Genomic DNA, 15,034 nt, shown 5'->3' on the forward strand with positions numbered 1-15,034 from the left:
TGGGACAGATGAGGCTAGTATTAAATCATCATGAGCCTAGTGTGTCATGCTGAGGTCCCGAGAAGCAGGGGTTTCTTCCTAAAGGCAACAGGAAGTCACTGGAAGATCTTCACCAGGGAAATGAGAGGATCAGATTCACATTTTCCAAAGTGTGTAGAGAATAGATTAGATTGTCATGAGGCTACCAGCAGAGAGAGCAGTCAGGAAGTGGTTCCGATATACATTACTCCACGTGAGGGCCTGAGTTAAGGTGGGGGAATAGCAGAGGACAAAAGGACCTGGGGTATGTGTGTGTGGGGTGTGTGTGTGTGTGTGTGTGTGTGAGGGTGTGTGTGGTGTGTGAGGGTGTGTGTTTGTGTGTGTGGGGTGTGTGTGTGTGTGTGTGTGTGAGGGAGGGTGTGTGGGTGTGTGTGTGTGTGAGGGGTGTGTGTGTGTGTGTGTGAGGGTGTGTGTGTGTGGGTATGTGTGTGTGTGTGTGAGGGTGTGTGTGGGGGGTGTGTGTGTGTGAGGGTGTGTGGGCATGTGTGGGTATGTGGGTGTGTGTGGGAGTGGGTGGGTGGTAGGGCATGTGCACCATGTGATTAGGGCAGGGGGAGAAGAGGAGGCTGGGGAAGATGATGAGGCAAGTTTGAGGAACTCATGGACTCCCAACTACATATGACTGGGAGGCAGTGGTAAACACAGGTTTAAGTCAAGGATGCACATTTTGGAGTCAGCCTCGTATAGATGGTACTGAAACCATCTTTGAGGAGATTCACTCTGGAAGAATAATTAGACTGAGAAGAGAAGAAAGGAGCTCAAGGGACCCTGAGGAAGAGCAACATTTAAGAGATGGTGACAAGAATCAGAACCACAAAGGAATTCACAGTGGCCCTAAGAGGTGAGAGGAAAAAGCAGGAAAAGGAAATCTCAAGTAAGGTAAAATCAAACTTTGTTATGATGAAATTAAGAGTGTTGAAATAATTACGTTTATTAGAATTTCACAGTAACTGTGCTATTTGGGTGATGAGAAGCCTTTTTGTTCTGAAGGGCTTTTCCTGGAATAAAGCACCGATAGCATTGCACAAAAGTACTTCCCTTAGAATTTATGTACATTCTCATATCCATCATCTTATCTGAGCCTCACAATAATCCTGTGAAGTAAACGAGGTAAATACTATTATCTCTATTTTAATGGAAGTTGACCTTTAAAATCACAAAAGCAAATGAGAGGCCCCATGAGAAGTGTTTAAAACCATACCTTTTTAGCATTAAAGTCTGCGTCAGCATCTGCCTCAGATCATTAAGCCCCACATCTTTTAAACTGTGGAGGAAGCTGTGGGTGCTAAGGTAGATGTTGTTTATTTTTCCACTCTGCGTCTGGCAGGTCAATTCTCCGTTATATAACAGCAAAGGTTTATGACAGAAGGGAACTTTGGTGCCACCAGCCAAAATGACCTTGGATCCTATATTATAAAACAGACATCTTAATGCTGAAAGCTAATAGCACACACATCAGAAAGGAATGTTTTAATTTCACTGCAATGGAAATGTATTTCTCAGTAAATGTACAAAAAAGTGATTAAGTACCTTGTATAGTGTCCTTGTGAAAGACATAAGTGTACACCTTATCATCATCGTAGGCAATAAACACACCTTTATCCATTGGCCAGTTTTCCCAAAGAACACCTTTAATGGTTGGTGAAAAATCTGGAATCTCATAGGTAGCATCATTAACCTACAAAATAAGGATTTACAGATTTGCCCCAAGTCTGTACTTAAACCATTATCATTTGCCTTGGTAGGAAGGAGTCTGTCTACAGCCTTAGCTGGCAAAGCTTACCAAACCACATTCAACTCAGCAACACCCCAAGATAAAGGAAGAAAAGTTTCTTTTCCCATTCCTATAGGTCTGGCTTGAAAAAAAACTGTAGTTATTTGGAAAATCAAGGATTTTATCTAAAATTTGGTGAATTTGCAGGAAAAACTACAAGTCTGGACACAAAACTTCAGGTTAAGAAAAAAAAGTTGAAGTTGCTCGAGATGATGGAAATTTAAACTATGAACACACTTATGCTTAGAAAATTTTCAATTAATACTGGGTACAGAAATGCTCCAACTAGAGAAGAAACAAATTAATTTGTACATGATTTGAGATCTAAATAAATTACACTGGGTATGTTTTAATTCAAAAACTTCTCTACAGTGCAATTCCAACAAACGTAAACTGTAGTTACAGTAATATAAGCTATTAAAAAAAAATCAGTCCACATATTCCGATTCCACATATTCCTCAGGCAGATAGGCTTATATATATCCTCAATGTGGAGCTAAGAAACACCTGCCTCCTCTCTAATCTATCTTCCTCTCAAAGTAAGAATGAAATATAAAATTCCTATAAATAATAATAATATTATACAGCCATACAATACAGTATGGCCACTATTTAATATCCACATGTGGCTCTTAAGCACTGAAATATGTCTAGTCCAAATTGAGATGTGGGTAAGTGTAAACTACCCACCAGATCTCAAGGAGTTAGTATGAAAAAAAGAGTGTAAAACATCTCATTAATAATTTTTATGTTGATTACATACTGAAATCATAATATTGGGTTAAATTAAAAATATTATTAAAATTAATTTCACCTGTTTCTTTTTACCTTTTTTAAAAAATGTGACTAGTAGAAAATTTTAAATTATATAGGTAGTTCAAATTACATTTCTATTGGATAGTGTTGCTTACCAGGTAGTGTACTTATATTTAATTATACTTATTGTACTTATATTTACTTAATTTACTTTATAAATTACTTTTTGTAAATTATACTTATTGAATTTAATATATAGAATTACTTTAAGATATGTAAGTATATATATAATTTAATAGATTATAATTTAATATACTGAATTCTAATCTCTTATTCTATAAGACAGATACTATTATGCCCATTTTGCAGATGAAGAAATCGAGGCACACAGAAATCTGCCCAAAGTCACACAGCTAATATGTTGAAGAGTCAGGATTTGAACCAGGCAGTCTGGCTCCACAGTCTATGCTTCTAACCACTATGTCATACTGACTCTCAGTTTGTAAGGATGAGCACACCAGTGCTAGATGGCAGAAATGTTTTAAAGGAGGTAACCATTTGTTAAATGCTTACTATGTGGCAGATGCTGTACTGAAAGCTTTATGTGCGTTATCCCATTTAATTTTTATACAATCTACAAAGTAGGTCCTGGAACCATATCCATTTTATAGATGGGGAAACTGGGAATCCAATCAAAGTGAGAGCCCTGGAGGAAGCCGGCTTAGTCTCACACCACTGATACCATGTGCTGACTGTGTGACCTTGGACAAATGACTTACCTTTTCTATGCCTTAATTTCTCCACCTGTAAAATGGTAAGATAGGAGTATTTATCTCTGGGGCTGCTGTAAGGATTAAAAGAAATCCCTGATATATGTACAGCATACTCAGCACAGAACTATTAGTTGTCATTATTACTAATCTCAAATCCAGGTTTGTCTGTCTGCCCATGCACTAAACTACTATACTCTACTGCCTCTGTTTATGAACTTCCTACAGTATATCACAAGTCATCCTTTATGGGTGTATAGGGAGTGATGGGGTGCAAGGTTTTCATTAGGGCACATGTAAGAAAAAAGCCATCTCTCCCAATTCTAATGTATGACAGGAGTCACTTCCTTACCATCCACACAGTGAAGGAAAAGAGGTTGAATAAATGTACATATGAAGAGAAATTGCGAGTATATATGAGAATTTTAAAGAGGAATAGTTGTAGTTTGAATTATTATATACTTTCATATATGTACATCACAGAAGCAATGTTTTTCTCACTTTGAAGTTGGATGAAAAAGTAAGCTGCAATAGTAGCACACTATGACAGGGTGAGTATTAAAATAAAAAAAAAAAAAGCACAGCACTCTGGTCAAGAGTCCAAGGGCCTTAGCATAGCTTCCTCTTGTGTCTGAGGTGTGGGGAGGCTCTGCACCACAAGCTCTCCTTTCCCTTCCCTGCCAGGCTGGCCTTACTCCTAGGCAAGACTGGGTATTATTTAAAAGAGGGACTGCTCCTGTGGGTACCACACGCCCCTCGGATATCTTGTCCAACAGCCTAAAATTCTAACCTACCAATGAGACCCTAACTTGGAAAGAAGTTCACACCCAACCCCATGTTGGGTTAGGGAGAGGCTATGCCCCCGTGGAGTCATTCTTTTGTGCGGATTTGTTTCACCAGGGTTTTTCTTTTTATCTTAACTGAGTTGCAGGTTAGACTTGGAAAAGGGATAGGGGATGAGCAGCAACAGGTGACAAAATTCTGGAACGTGAGGGTTTTAAGTTGTGATAAAGAGGTAAAGAGGGCAGAGCTTTAACTAACCCCTGCTAAACAGCTACCCTATGCCTGATAATATGTTTGGAAAAATCAGCTCACTGAAACCTCCTCCCAACCCCAGGAAGGAGGTCACACTAGCCTCTTTGACAGAAATTATCAAGGAAAGGAGAACTGTAAAAGGAGAAAGAAAAAAACATCAACTTGTCCGGGACAGGTCTTACCCCTGGCCCTTCTCCGAGCCGTCAGACCCCTCTTCTCACTCTCAGTCCTGTCCGTGCCCGCTGCACCCTGCTACCCTCTGCTGTCTAAACAGCAGACTCCACCCGGGGTGAACCCACATAGGAAGCAAGGCAGCTTAACTTCCTTATACCCTGTTCCAGAAAGGGAATCTCTACAGACCGAATTTCCTTATTAAGTAGAGGGAACGCAAGGTCATCTTCATATTTAGGTCATTTTTCCTCATTTGTTCTGTGATCGAGAAATGGGTTGAATAAGAACTAGAATATTAGGAACTTGGCATAAATAATTCAGACACCCATGGAAACCTGTTACATTTGTCAAAGAAAGAAAAGAAAAAGAAAGAAAATGAAGGGAAGATAAAGAAAGGAAGGGAGGAGAGGAAGAGAGAGAGAGACAGAAACAGAAGGAAGGAAGTCTTTATATCTAGGAGAGTGTATTGTGAGGGGAGAGCTGTCTTCATTGAATCATGTCTTCACTGTGAAGCACAGACGAACAGTTATTAAGGGTGGGTCCAAGAGCAGCTGTAGGCTGTGTGAACTGTGACCAACAACATACAAGTCATTAACTGGATATCAAAAGTAAATGAAAAATTCAAGTATAGTAGATGATGTAAAAGCACAACATTTCCTTTATCTAAATCTATTCTCAAAAAAGTTAAGGATGTTTAAAAATAAGAGTAACTAAGTCTAAAAATGGGTTCATCTGTTTTCAATCACCTAATACAAAAATACCTTCCCTTTATGTTCAGGATCTTTAAGGGAAGAGGGAAATCAACTGAGGTGGGCAGAAAGGACAGAGCACAGTCCCTGCCCTCTGAAGCTATTGCATTTCTAGAGAGAAAACTCATGTACCTGAAGATACACTGTAATATTGTGCAGTAAATAAGGTTAAAAATGGTGCAGAATATAACAACTATTCTTTCCACTAAAAAAATCTCTCTGAAGATTTTTAACACTGAAAAATGGCAAAATAATGGAAAAACTTTTCTTGATGTAAATAGTCATGAAAACGGATCACAAATATGATATCACAAACATGATAACAAAGTACTACAATCCTTGGCAAGGTTTAAGAGAAAATGATCTTACATATGGAATATATTTTAAAAACACTTTTTTCTTCATATGTTGCATTTTTTAAAAACAAGCATTTGAAAACTTTTCTCGACTTACTGGACAGTAGACATATCCATCACTTTTTTCATCAATGAAAACTAATCTGGTCCCATTTGGGTCAGGAAAAATCTTTTTCACACTGACAGGATGTCGATAATCATTAACAAATTGCCAGTCTTCAATGTAGAAATACTGAATGACACCAGTCTAAAAAAAATACAGTCATAGAAATAAAAGGTTGTCAAGAAAATACAGACTTTCAGCATTTATGTTAAACATATTTCCTAACTTACAGAAAAAAATGTCATATTTTTGATCAAGGAAGAATCTAAGAATAATATTTACTATATGAGCAAAGTACAGACCTAAGAAAATTAGTAAAATGAGAATGCACATGTGATTCAACAGTCTATTAATTCTAACATTCTTAGTGATATTAAAGCTTAATTGATTTTTCAGATTTTCCACTTGCAAGAAATACCCTTATTGTTTAAGAGTGACTTTCAAGTCATGTTACTTTAAATATTTTTGCTGTTAATTAATAAATTAGAAAATTAAGTTTAAAATAAAAAATAAACCAAAACCCACCAGATAAAATCACCTGTAGTTCTATATGTTAGCAAAGAACATGTAGACATCAAAATTTTAAAATGTATCATTTACAATCACTCAAAAAAATTAAATACTTAGGTGTAAATTCAACAAAGCATGCATAGGATTTGTGTGCTGAAAACTAAAAAACACAAATGAAAGAATTAAAGAACATCTGAATAAATGGAGAGGTGTACTGTATTCATGGATTGGTGTCATAGTAAACATGTTACTTCTCCTGAACTTATATACAGGTTTAATATAATTCCAACAAAAATCTCAGGAAGATTTTTTTGTAGACACAGACAAGATTATTCTAAAATTTATGTGGACCAGCAAAGGAACTAAAATAGCTAAAACATTCTTGAAAAAATATAGTGGGAAAATTAGTCTATTAAATTTCAAGACTTTTTTTTATAGCTACAGCAATCAAGATTCTGTAGTACTGGTGGAGGGATAGACACATAGATCATTGGAATACACCAGAAAAGCCAGATTATTTGTTACCAGGGATTAAGGATGAGGTGGGGGCAGGAGGAAAGTGGATGTGGAGATAAAACAGCAACATGAAGGATCCTTGTAGTGACAGAATTGTTCTGTATCTTGACTATTAATGTCAATACCCTGGTTGTGATATGCAATGTAATACTACCATTGGGGGAAACTAGGAAAAGGGTTTATTAGGATCTCTCTGTATTGTTTCTTACAACTTCATGTGAATCTACGTTGATCTCAAAATAAAAAGTTTAATTGTAATAAAAACACATGATAATATCTTAGATTTCTATTCAGGCCAAGATGGAATAACAGACGTGATTTAACTTTCCCACCCAAAATGACCAAAAATAACAGGCAAAATACATGAAAAAACAGTTTTTAAGATATTGGAATAAGGCAACAAAGGAAAATGATCTCTGAGAGATGGGAAACAAACAAACAAGGTAAGTCCTGTGAATGCTCCAGCTTTCGCCTTGAGAGAGTTTTCAAGCCATGGCAAAGGGAGGAACATGATTCCCTGAGGTGGAACATGATTCCCTGAGGTGAGGAGATAGAGCTGAGAATCCAGTGGGGGCAGGGAAGGAGGTGGCTCGACTTTGCAGGGTATAGTGCCAGAGAGGAGAAAGCTGCACTGAGAGAGAACCTTGGAGATCTTCAGAGGGTCTACCTTGAGTCTTCAGCAGAGAACTAATCACTGCATAAATATGAGAAACCTGCTGAAGCCAGGAAAAAGAACCATCCAAAAGGATTAGAGTGAACAGTGACTGGCACTCACACAGGACTGGGAACAGTGACTGTTACCAATAGCCAGACTGGAAAACATAATTCATGGGATATTGGGTAGAGTATTCAGGAAGATCTTGCCTCAAAAGTGGGAAGTAATTAGCTGTAGACTAAGCAGTGTTTCACACCTACCCAACAAATCACAAAAGCAGACTCAAAAGGGTCAAACTGTTTCCAAGCAAATTAACTGCATCCCAGAACAAAGCTCAATACTCAAAGAGTATTTTTAGGAATACAAAAACATCCAGCACCCCAAAAGGTGAAAGTACCATGAGTGCAAAGAAGTAGGAAAACATAACCCATATTAAGGAGGATAACTGATCAATCAAAACTGACCCGGATATTAGAATTAGCAGACAATGTAACTAAAACAGTTAATATCACTGCATGGCATATGTTTAAAAAGGTAAGTGGAGACATGGAAGATACAAAAACAGACCCTAATATATCTTCTGCAGGTGAGCTACCATGTCTGAAATGAAAAATAGGATGGATGAAACTACTGGCAGATTAAACATGACAGAAAAAAAGGCTAGTGAGGGCTTCCCTGGTGGCACAGTGGTTGAGAATCTGCCTGCCAATGCAGGGGACACGGGTTCGAGCCCTGGTCTGGGAAAATCCCACATGCCGCGGAGCAACTAGGCCCGTGAGCCACAACTACTGAGCCTGCGCGTCTGGAGCCTGTGCTCCGCAACAAGAGAGGCCGCAATGGTAAGAGGCCCGCGCACTGCGATGAAGAGTGGCCCCCACTTGCCGCAACTAGAGAAAGCCCTCGCACAGAAACGAAGACCCAACACAGCCAAAAATAAATAAATAAATAAATAAAATAAAGGAATTCCTTAAAAAAAAAAAAGGCTAGTGACCTTGAAATACAGCAGTAGAAATTATCCAAAATGAAACTGAGAAAAAAATTTAAAGAGCATCAACTGTGGGATAATTTAAAGTGGTTTAATATATGTATAATTGGAGTTTCTGAAATTGGAATGCAAACAGAGGGAGAAAACAATATTTGAAGAAATAATGGCTGAAAATACTCTAAATTTTATTAAAGCTATAAACCTGTGGATTCAACAACCTCAAGCAAAGAAATATGAAGAAAATTACATCAAGACAGATCACAATCAAATTGCTCAAAACCAGTGATAAAGTATTAAAAGAAGCCAGAGGAAAAAGACAGCTTACACACAGAGGAACAAAGATAAAGATGACCGATTTCTCATTAGAAATAATGCAGGCAAGAAGACAGAGGAGCAACATCTTTAAAGTACTGAAAGAAAAAACTGTCAACCTACAATTCTATATCTAGCAAAAATATTTTTCAAAAATGCAGGTGAAATAAAGATGTTTTCAGACATGAAAGCAAAAGAATTCATCACCAGCAGACCAGCACTACAAACAGTGATAAAGGAAGTCCTTTAGTGGAAGGAAAATGATACCAGCTGGAACTATGGATCCACATAATAGAATGAAGGGCACCAAAAATGGTAACTATATGGAGAAATATATAAGATATTTTTTATTATGTAAATCTCTTAATTGATTGTTTAAACAAAACTAATATCAGTGTATTATGGGGTTTATAATACCTGTAAAAGTAAAATGTATGACAGCAACAGCAGAGGTAGGAGGGGACACATACTATTCTAATAAATGAACTTATGCTATTCACTATACCTTACAAGATATAATGTCACTTGAAGGTAGCCTGTGATAAATTATGGATGTATACTACAAAACCTAAAACAACCACTAAAATAAGAGTTGTAGCTAATAAGGTCAATGAATGAGATAAAATTGAATAATAAAAAATACACAATCCAAAAGAAGGCAGAAGAAGAGGAAAAAGGCAACAAAGAAGAGATGGGACAAATAGAAAACAAATAGCGAGATGGTAGATTGAACCTAAACACAGAGATGATCGCATTAAATTCAAAAGTCTAAACAACATAATTGGACTTCCCTGGTGGCGCAGTGGTTAAGGATCCACCTGCCAATGAAGGGGACATGGGTTCAAGCCCTGGGTCCAGGAAGATCCCACATGCTGTGGCGCAACTAAGCTCGTGCGCCACAACTACTGAGCCCGAGTTCTAGAGCCCGCGAGCCACAACTACTGAGCCCATGTGCAACAAATACTGAAACCCGCATGCCTAGAGCCCATGCTCTGCAACAAGAGAAGCCACCACAATGAGAAGCCTGCGCACCGCAACAAAGAGTAGCCCCCACTCGCCGCAGCTAGAGAAAGCCCGCGTGCAACAACAAAGACCTAACACAACCAAAAATAAATAAATAAATAAATTTATTAAAAAAATAAACACTGTAATTAAAAGGTAGACTTTGTCAAATTGTGAGAATTAATATGGTGCCTACAAGAAAAATATTTTACATATAAAGACACAAATGGTTAAAAATAAAAGAATGGAAATATATATACCAGGGTAACATTCTAAAAAACTAGAATGGCTATATTAATATCAGGCAAAATCAATTCCAGAGCAAAGACTATTGCCAGGGATAAAAAGGGTCATTTCAAAATGATAAAGGGGCTAATTTATGAAGAGAACATAACCATCCTAAATGGTTATGTACCTAATAACAGAGCTTCAATACACATAAATAAAAAAAATTTTACAGAACTGCAGAGAAATAGATAAATCCACAATTGTAATCTGAGTTTTCAATACCATTTTCTCAATAATTGACAGAACAAGTATATATAAAGTTGCAGAAGTCTTGAACATTATCAACCACCTTGATCTGACATTCTAGAACAGCATATTCTTTCCAAATACACAAGAACATTTACCAAGACAGATCATACTCTGTACCATAAAGTAAGTCTCACAAATTTAAAAGGACTCAAGTCATACAAAATATGTTCACTGACCATAACAGAACTAAATCAGAAATCAATAACAGAAAGATCTCTGTAAAATCTCGATTGTTTGAAAACTAAACACGGGACTTTTAAATAACCCATGAATCAGAGAAGAAATTAAAAGAGAAGTTGTAAAACATTTTGAACTGAATAAAAATAAAACACAACATATCAGAATTTGTGGGATGTTGCTAAGATAGTACTTAGGGGAAAATGTCTAGCACTAAGGGAGTATATTAGAAAAGAATGGTCTCAACTCAATGAACTCAGCTTCCATCTTAAGAAACTAGAAAAAGAACAAATTAAAGCCAAAATAAGCAGGAGAAAGGAAATAAAGATCAGAGCAGAAATCAATGAAACAGAAAACAGAAAACAACAGAGGAAAATCAATGAAACAAAAAGTTGCATTCTTCTAAAAGACTGATAAAACAAAATTGATAAACCTCCAGGCAGACCAATCAGGAAAAATGACACAAGTTACCAAAATCAGGAAAGAAACAGGTGATATTACTACAGATTCTACAAATATTTAAAAGGATAATAAGGAATATTATGAATAATTTTATGCCTATACATTTGAAAAGTTAGATAAATGGACAAATTCCTTGAAAAACACAAACCACCAAAGCTCACTCATGAAAAAAACAGATAATCCAAATATTTTGATATTGATTATAGGAATTAAATTTATAGTTTAAAACCTTCCCATAAAAAAAACTCCAGGCCCAGAAGGCTTCGTAAGAGAACAGCTCCACCATGGCACCTGGCTACTTTGCAATGCCACAGAGTCAAGGCTCAACTGTAGTCTGACCCATGTCTTGGCAGAATCCTCTGTTATCTTACAAGGAACATGGTGAGATGGGCACTCTTGTGAAAATCTGTCACCGAGTCATTTCTCATCCACCTCTCTGTCTTGTGGGAGACTTCCATGAGGAATTTCTCAGCTGCTTCCCTGGTTCCAATGATGTCCAATTCATCTTGGATTGTCCAATTCATCTTTCTTAGTGTATAGCTGCAGAGTATAAACTGCTTAGTTGTAGCCGAGTTGAGTCCTCCACCACAGAGTGCCTAGAAGAGCATCTGACCCCTTCGGTTTGGTATTATTCTGTGGCACTAAGGATGTGGGGAGCTCTAATAACATGATCTTCCCTTGCTGTATACATCTATTTGGGACTGTTTCCTCCTTACCAGCTGAATCTATGGAAGTGCAGCAAGCCAACCTAGCAGGTACTACTCAACTGCTGCTAGGAATTGCTTGATCACCCAATAGGCTTCACTGGCACATTCTTTCAAACATTTAAGCAAAAAACAAACAAAAAACAAAACACTAATTCTAATCAACTCTTCCAGAAAATTGAAGATGACTAACTCATTCTACAATCATTACCCTGATACTAAAATCAGACAAAGGCATCATAGGAAAAGAATACAGCAGACCAATATCCCTCATGTACGTAGATATAAAGATTTGAAATAAAACTTTAGCAAATGAATTCAACAATGTATAAAAAGAAGAATACATCATGATCAAGTGGGGGTTATCCCAGGAATGCTGGGTTAGCTTAACACTAGAAAATTAATTAATATAATCCACAAATTATAAACAAACTAAAAAAGAAAACCCATGTGATCATTTCAATAGATGGAGAAAAAGCATTTGATAAAATCCAACATCCATAGAAATTCTTAGTAAACTAGGAATAGAAGAAAACTTCTTCAACCTGATAACAGGAATCTGTAAAAGACCTACAGCTAACATCATACTTAATGGTCAAGAACAAGACGAAGACATCTACTCTCATCGCTTCTATCCAACAATGTATTGGAATAGAAGGCAGATTGAAAAGGAAGAAGTAAAACTATCTTTATTAGCAGATGACATGATCATCTATATAGAAAATCCAATGGAATCTACCAAAAAAAACGCTACTAGAACTAGTGAGTTTAGTTAGGTTTCAGGATACAAGATGAATATACAAAAGTCAGTTGCATGTCTATATGCTAGAAATGAATAATCAGAAACTGAAATAAAAAAGCAATACCATGTACAGGAGTACCCAAACTACGAAATACTTAGGTATAAATCTGAAACAAGATGTGAAAGACCAGTACACAGAAAACTCCAAAACATTGCTAAGAGAAATTAAAGAAAATCTAAATAAATGAAGATATATAACTTGTTCCTCCGTGGGAAGACTCAATATTGTTAAGATGGCAGTTGATCTGTAAGTTCAACAATGATCCCAATAAAAATCCCAGCAGGCTTTTTGTAAAACTGGACAAGCTTATTGTAAAATTTAACTGGGAATACAAAAAACTGAGGATAGCCAAAACAACTTTGAAAAGGAAACACAAAAGTTAGAGGGCTAACACTACCTGATTTCAAGACTTATTATAAAGCTACAGTAATCAAAACAGTGTGATACTGATGTAAAGATAGATAAACAGATCAAGAGAATGAACAGAGAGTCCAGAAAAAGATCTGTGCATTTACGGACAATTGATTTTTGACAAAAGTACAAAATCGACTCGACAGAATAATAGTGTTTTCAACAAATATTGCTGGAACAACTGAATAGCTACATGCACGGAAAAAACCCACAATACTTTGATCCATATCTCACAGCATAAACAAAAATTAACTCAAAATGGATCACAGACCTCAATGTAAAACATAAAAGTTGAAAGCTTCTAGAAGAAAACATAAGAGAAAAACTTTGTGACCTTGGGTTAAGCAAAAATTTCTTTGATATGACACCCAAAGCACAACCTATAAAAAAATTAATTGATAAACTGGACCTGGTCAAAATTTTAAAAATTCTCCTCTTTGAAAGACACTGTTAAGAGACTGAAAAGACAACTCACGCACTGGGTGGAAAATACTTGTGAAGCATATATCCGATAAGGGACTTGAATCCAAAATGTGTGAAGAACCATCAAAGCTCAATAAGAAAACAAACAATCCAATTAAGAAATGGTCAAGGGCTTCCCTGGTGGCGCAGTGGTTAAGAATTCGCCTGCCAATGCAGGGGACACGGGTTCAAGCCCTGGTCTGAGAAGATCCCACATGCCACGGAGCAACTAAGCCTGTGAGCCACAACTACTGAGCCTGCGCTCTAGAGCCCGCAAGCCCCAACTACTGAGCCCATGTGCAACAACTACTGAAGCCTGCGCGCCTAGAGCCTGTGCTCCGCAACGAGAAGCCCGTGCACCACAACGAAGAGTAGCCCCTGCTCGCTGCAACTAGAGAAAGCCCGCGTGCAGCAATGAAGACCCAATGCAGCCAAAAATAAATAAATAAAATAAGTAAATTAAAAAAAAAAAGAAATGGTCAAAAAACTTGGACACTTCACCAAAGATATACAGCTAGCAAATAAGCATATGAAAAGATGTTCTACATCATTAGTCCGTTAGTGAAATGCAAATTAAAATCATAATGAGGTATCACTACACACTTATTAGAGTGGCTAAAATGTAAAAGACCGATCATATCAAGTGTTAGTGAGGATGTAGAGGAATTGGAGCACTCATACACTGTTGATGGGAATGTAAAATGGTACAACCAATTAATTTAGAAAAGAGTCTGTCAGTTTCTTAAAAGGTTAAACATACACTTGCTATATGACATATCATTCTACTTCTAGGTATTTATCCAAGAGAAAAGAAAGCATATGTCTATACAAAGACTTGAACACAAATTTGTTTATAGCAGCTTTATTTGTAAATATTCCAAACAAATGTTACTGGGAAGTAACACCAATGTCCATCCATAGGTTCATGGATAAGCAAATTATGATATATACATACTGTGGAATACTACCCAGCAAGAAAAAGGAATGAACTATTGACACACACACCAACATGGATGAATCTCAAAATAACTATACTGAGCCAGACAAAAGGAGTGCCTACTATATGATTCCACTTATATACAACTCTAGAGAAGACAAACTCATTTATAGTGACAGAAAGCACTCAGTGGGGAGGGAGGGGAGGAAGGAATCATAAAGGGTCATGAGAAAACTTTTCCGGGTGTTGAATATGTTCACTATTTTGATTAAGTTGATGGTGTTTTCACAGGATATACATATGTCAAAACTTATCAAATTATACACTTTCAATAGTGTGGTTTATTGTATAACAATTATACTTCAATAAAGCTGCTAAAAACCCCCGATATTTTCAGAATCACTCAAGAATGAGATATTTTATAAGAAAAAAAGATTTTGTAACTATGTGTGGTGATGGATGTTGACTAGAGGGTTACCATTTTGCAATACATACAAATACTGAATCATTATGCTGCACACCTGAAACTAATATAATGTTATATGTCAATTATATCTCAATAAAAAAAAGAAACTGAGGGCTTCCCTGGTGGCGCAGTGGTTGAGAATCTGCCTGCCAATGCAGGGGACACAGGTTCGAGTCCTGGTCTGGGAAGATCCCACATGCCGCGGAGCAACTGGGTCCGTGAGACACAACTACTGAGCCTGCACGTCTGGAGCTTGTGCTCCGCAACAAGAGAGGGCGTGACAGTGAGAGGCCCGCGCACCGCGATGAAGAGTGGCCCCCACTTGCCACAACTAGAGAAAGC

The 15,034-nt window shown here is 37.1% G+C and overlaps 1 protein-coding gene across 1 annotated transcript in view; it reads right to left on the reverse strand.

Moving 5' to 3' along the window:
• Positions 1–15,034, reverse strand: part of WDR19 (WD repeat domain 19) — a 78,500-nt gene that overhangs the window by 34,879 nt on the left and 28,587 nt on the right. The window contains exons 15-18 of the mRNA XM_036852250.1: positions 5,748–5,897; positions 1,570–1,717; positions 1,241–1,445; positions 1,127–1,133 (exon numbers count right to left, since the gene is read on the reverse strand). Coding sequence (XP_036708145.1) covers positions 1,127–1,133; positions 1,241–1,445; positions 1,570–1,717; positions 5,748–5,897 — 510 coding nt within the window. The remainder of the gene's footprint in view (positions 1–1,126; positions 1,134–1,240; positions 1,446–1,569; positions 1,718–5,747; positions 5,898–15,034) is intronic.

This window comes from Balaenoptera musculus, chromosome 5 (genome assembly GCF_009873245.2).
Source record: "Balaenoptera musculus isolate JJ_BM4_2016_0621 chromosome 5, mBalMus1.pri.v3, whole genome shotgun sequence".
NCBI lineage: Eukaryota > Metazoa > Chordata > Mammalia > Artiodactyla > Balaenopteridae > Balaenoptera > Balaenoptera musculus.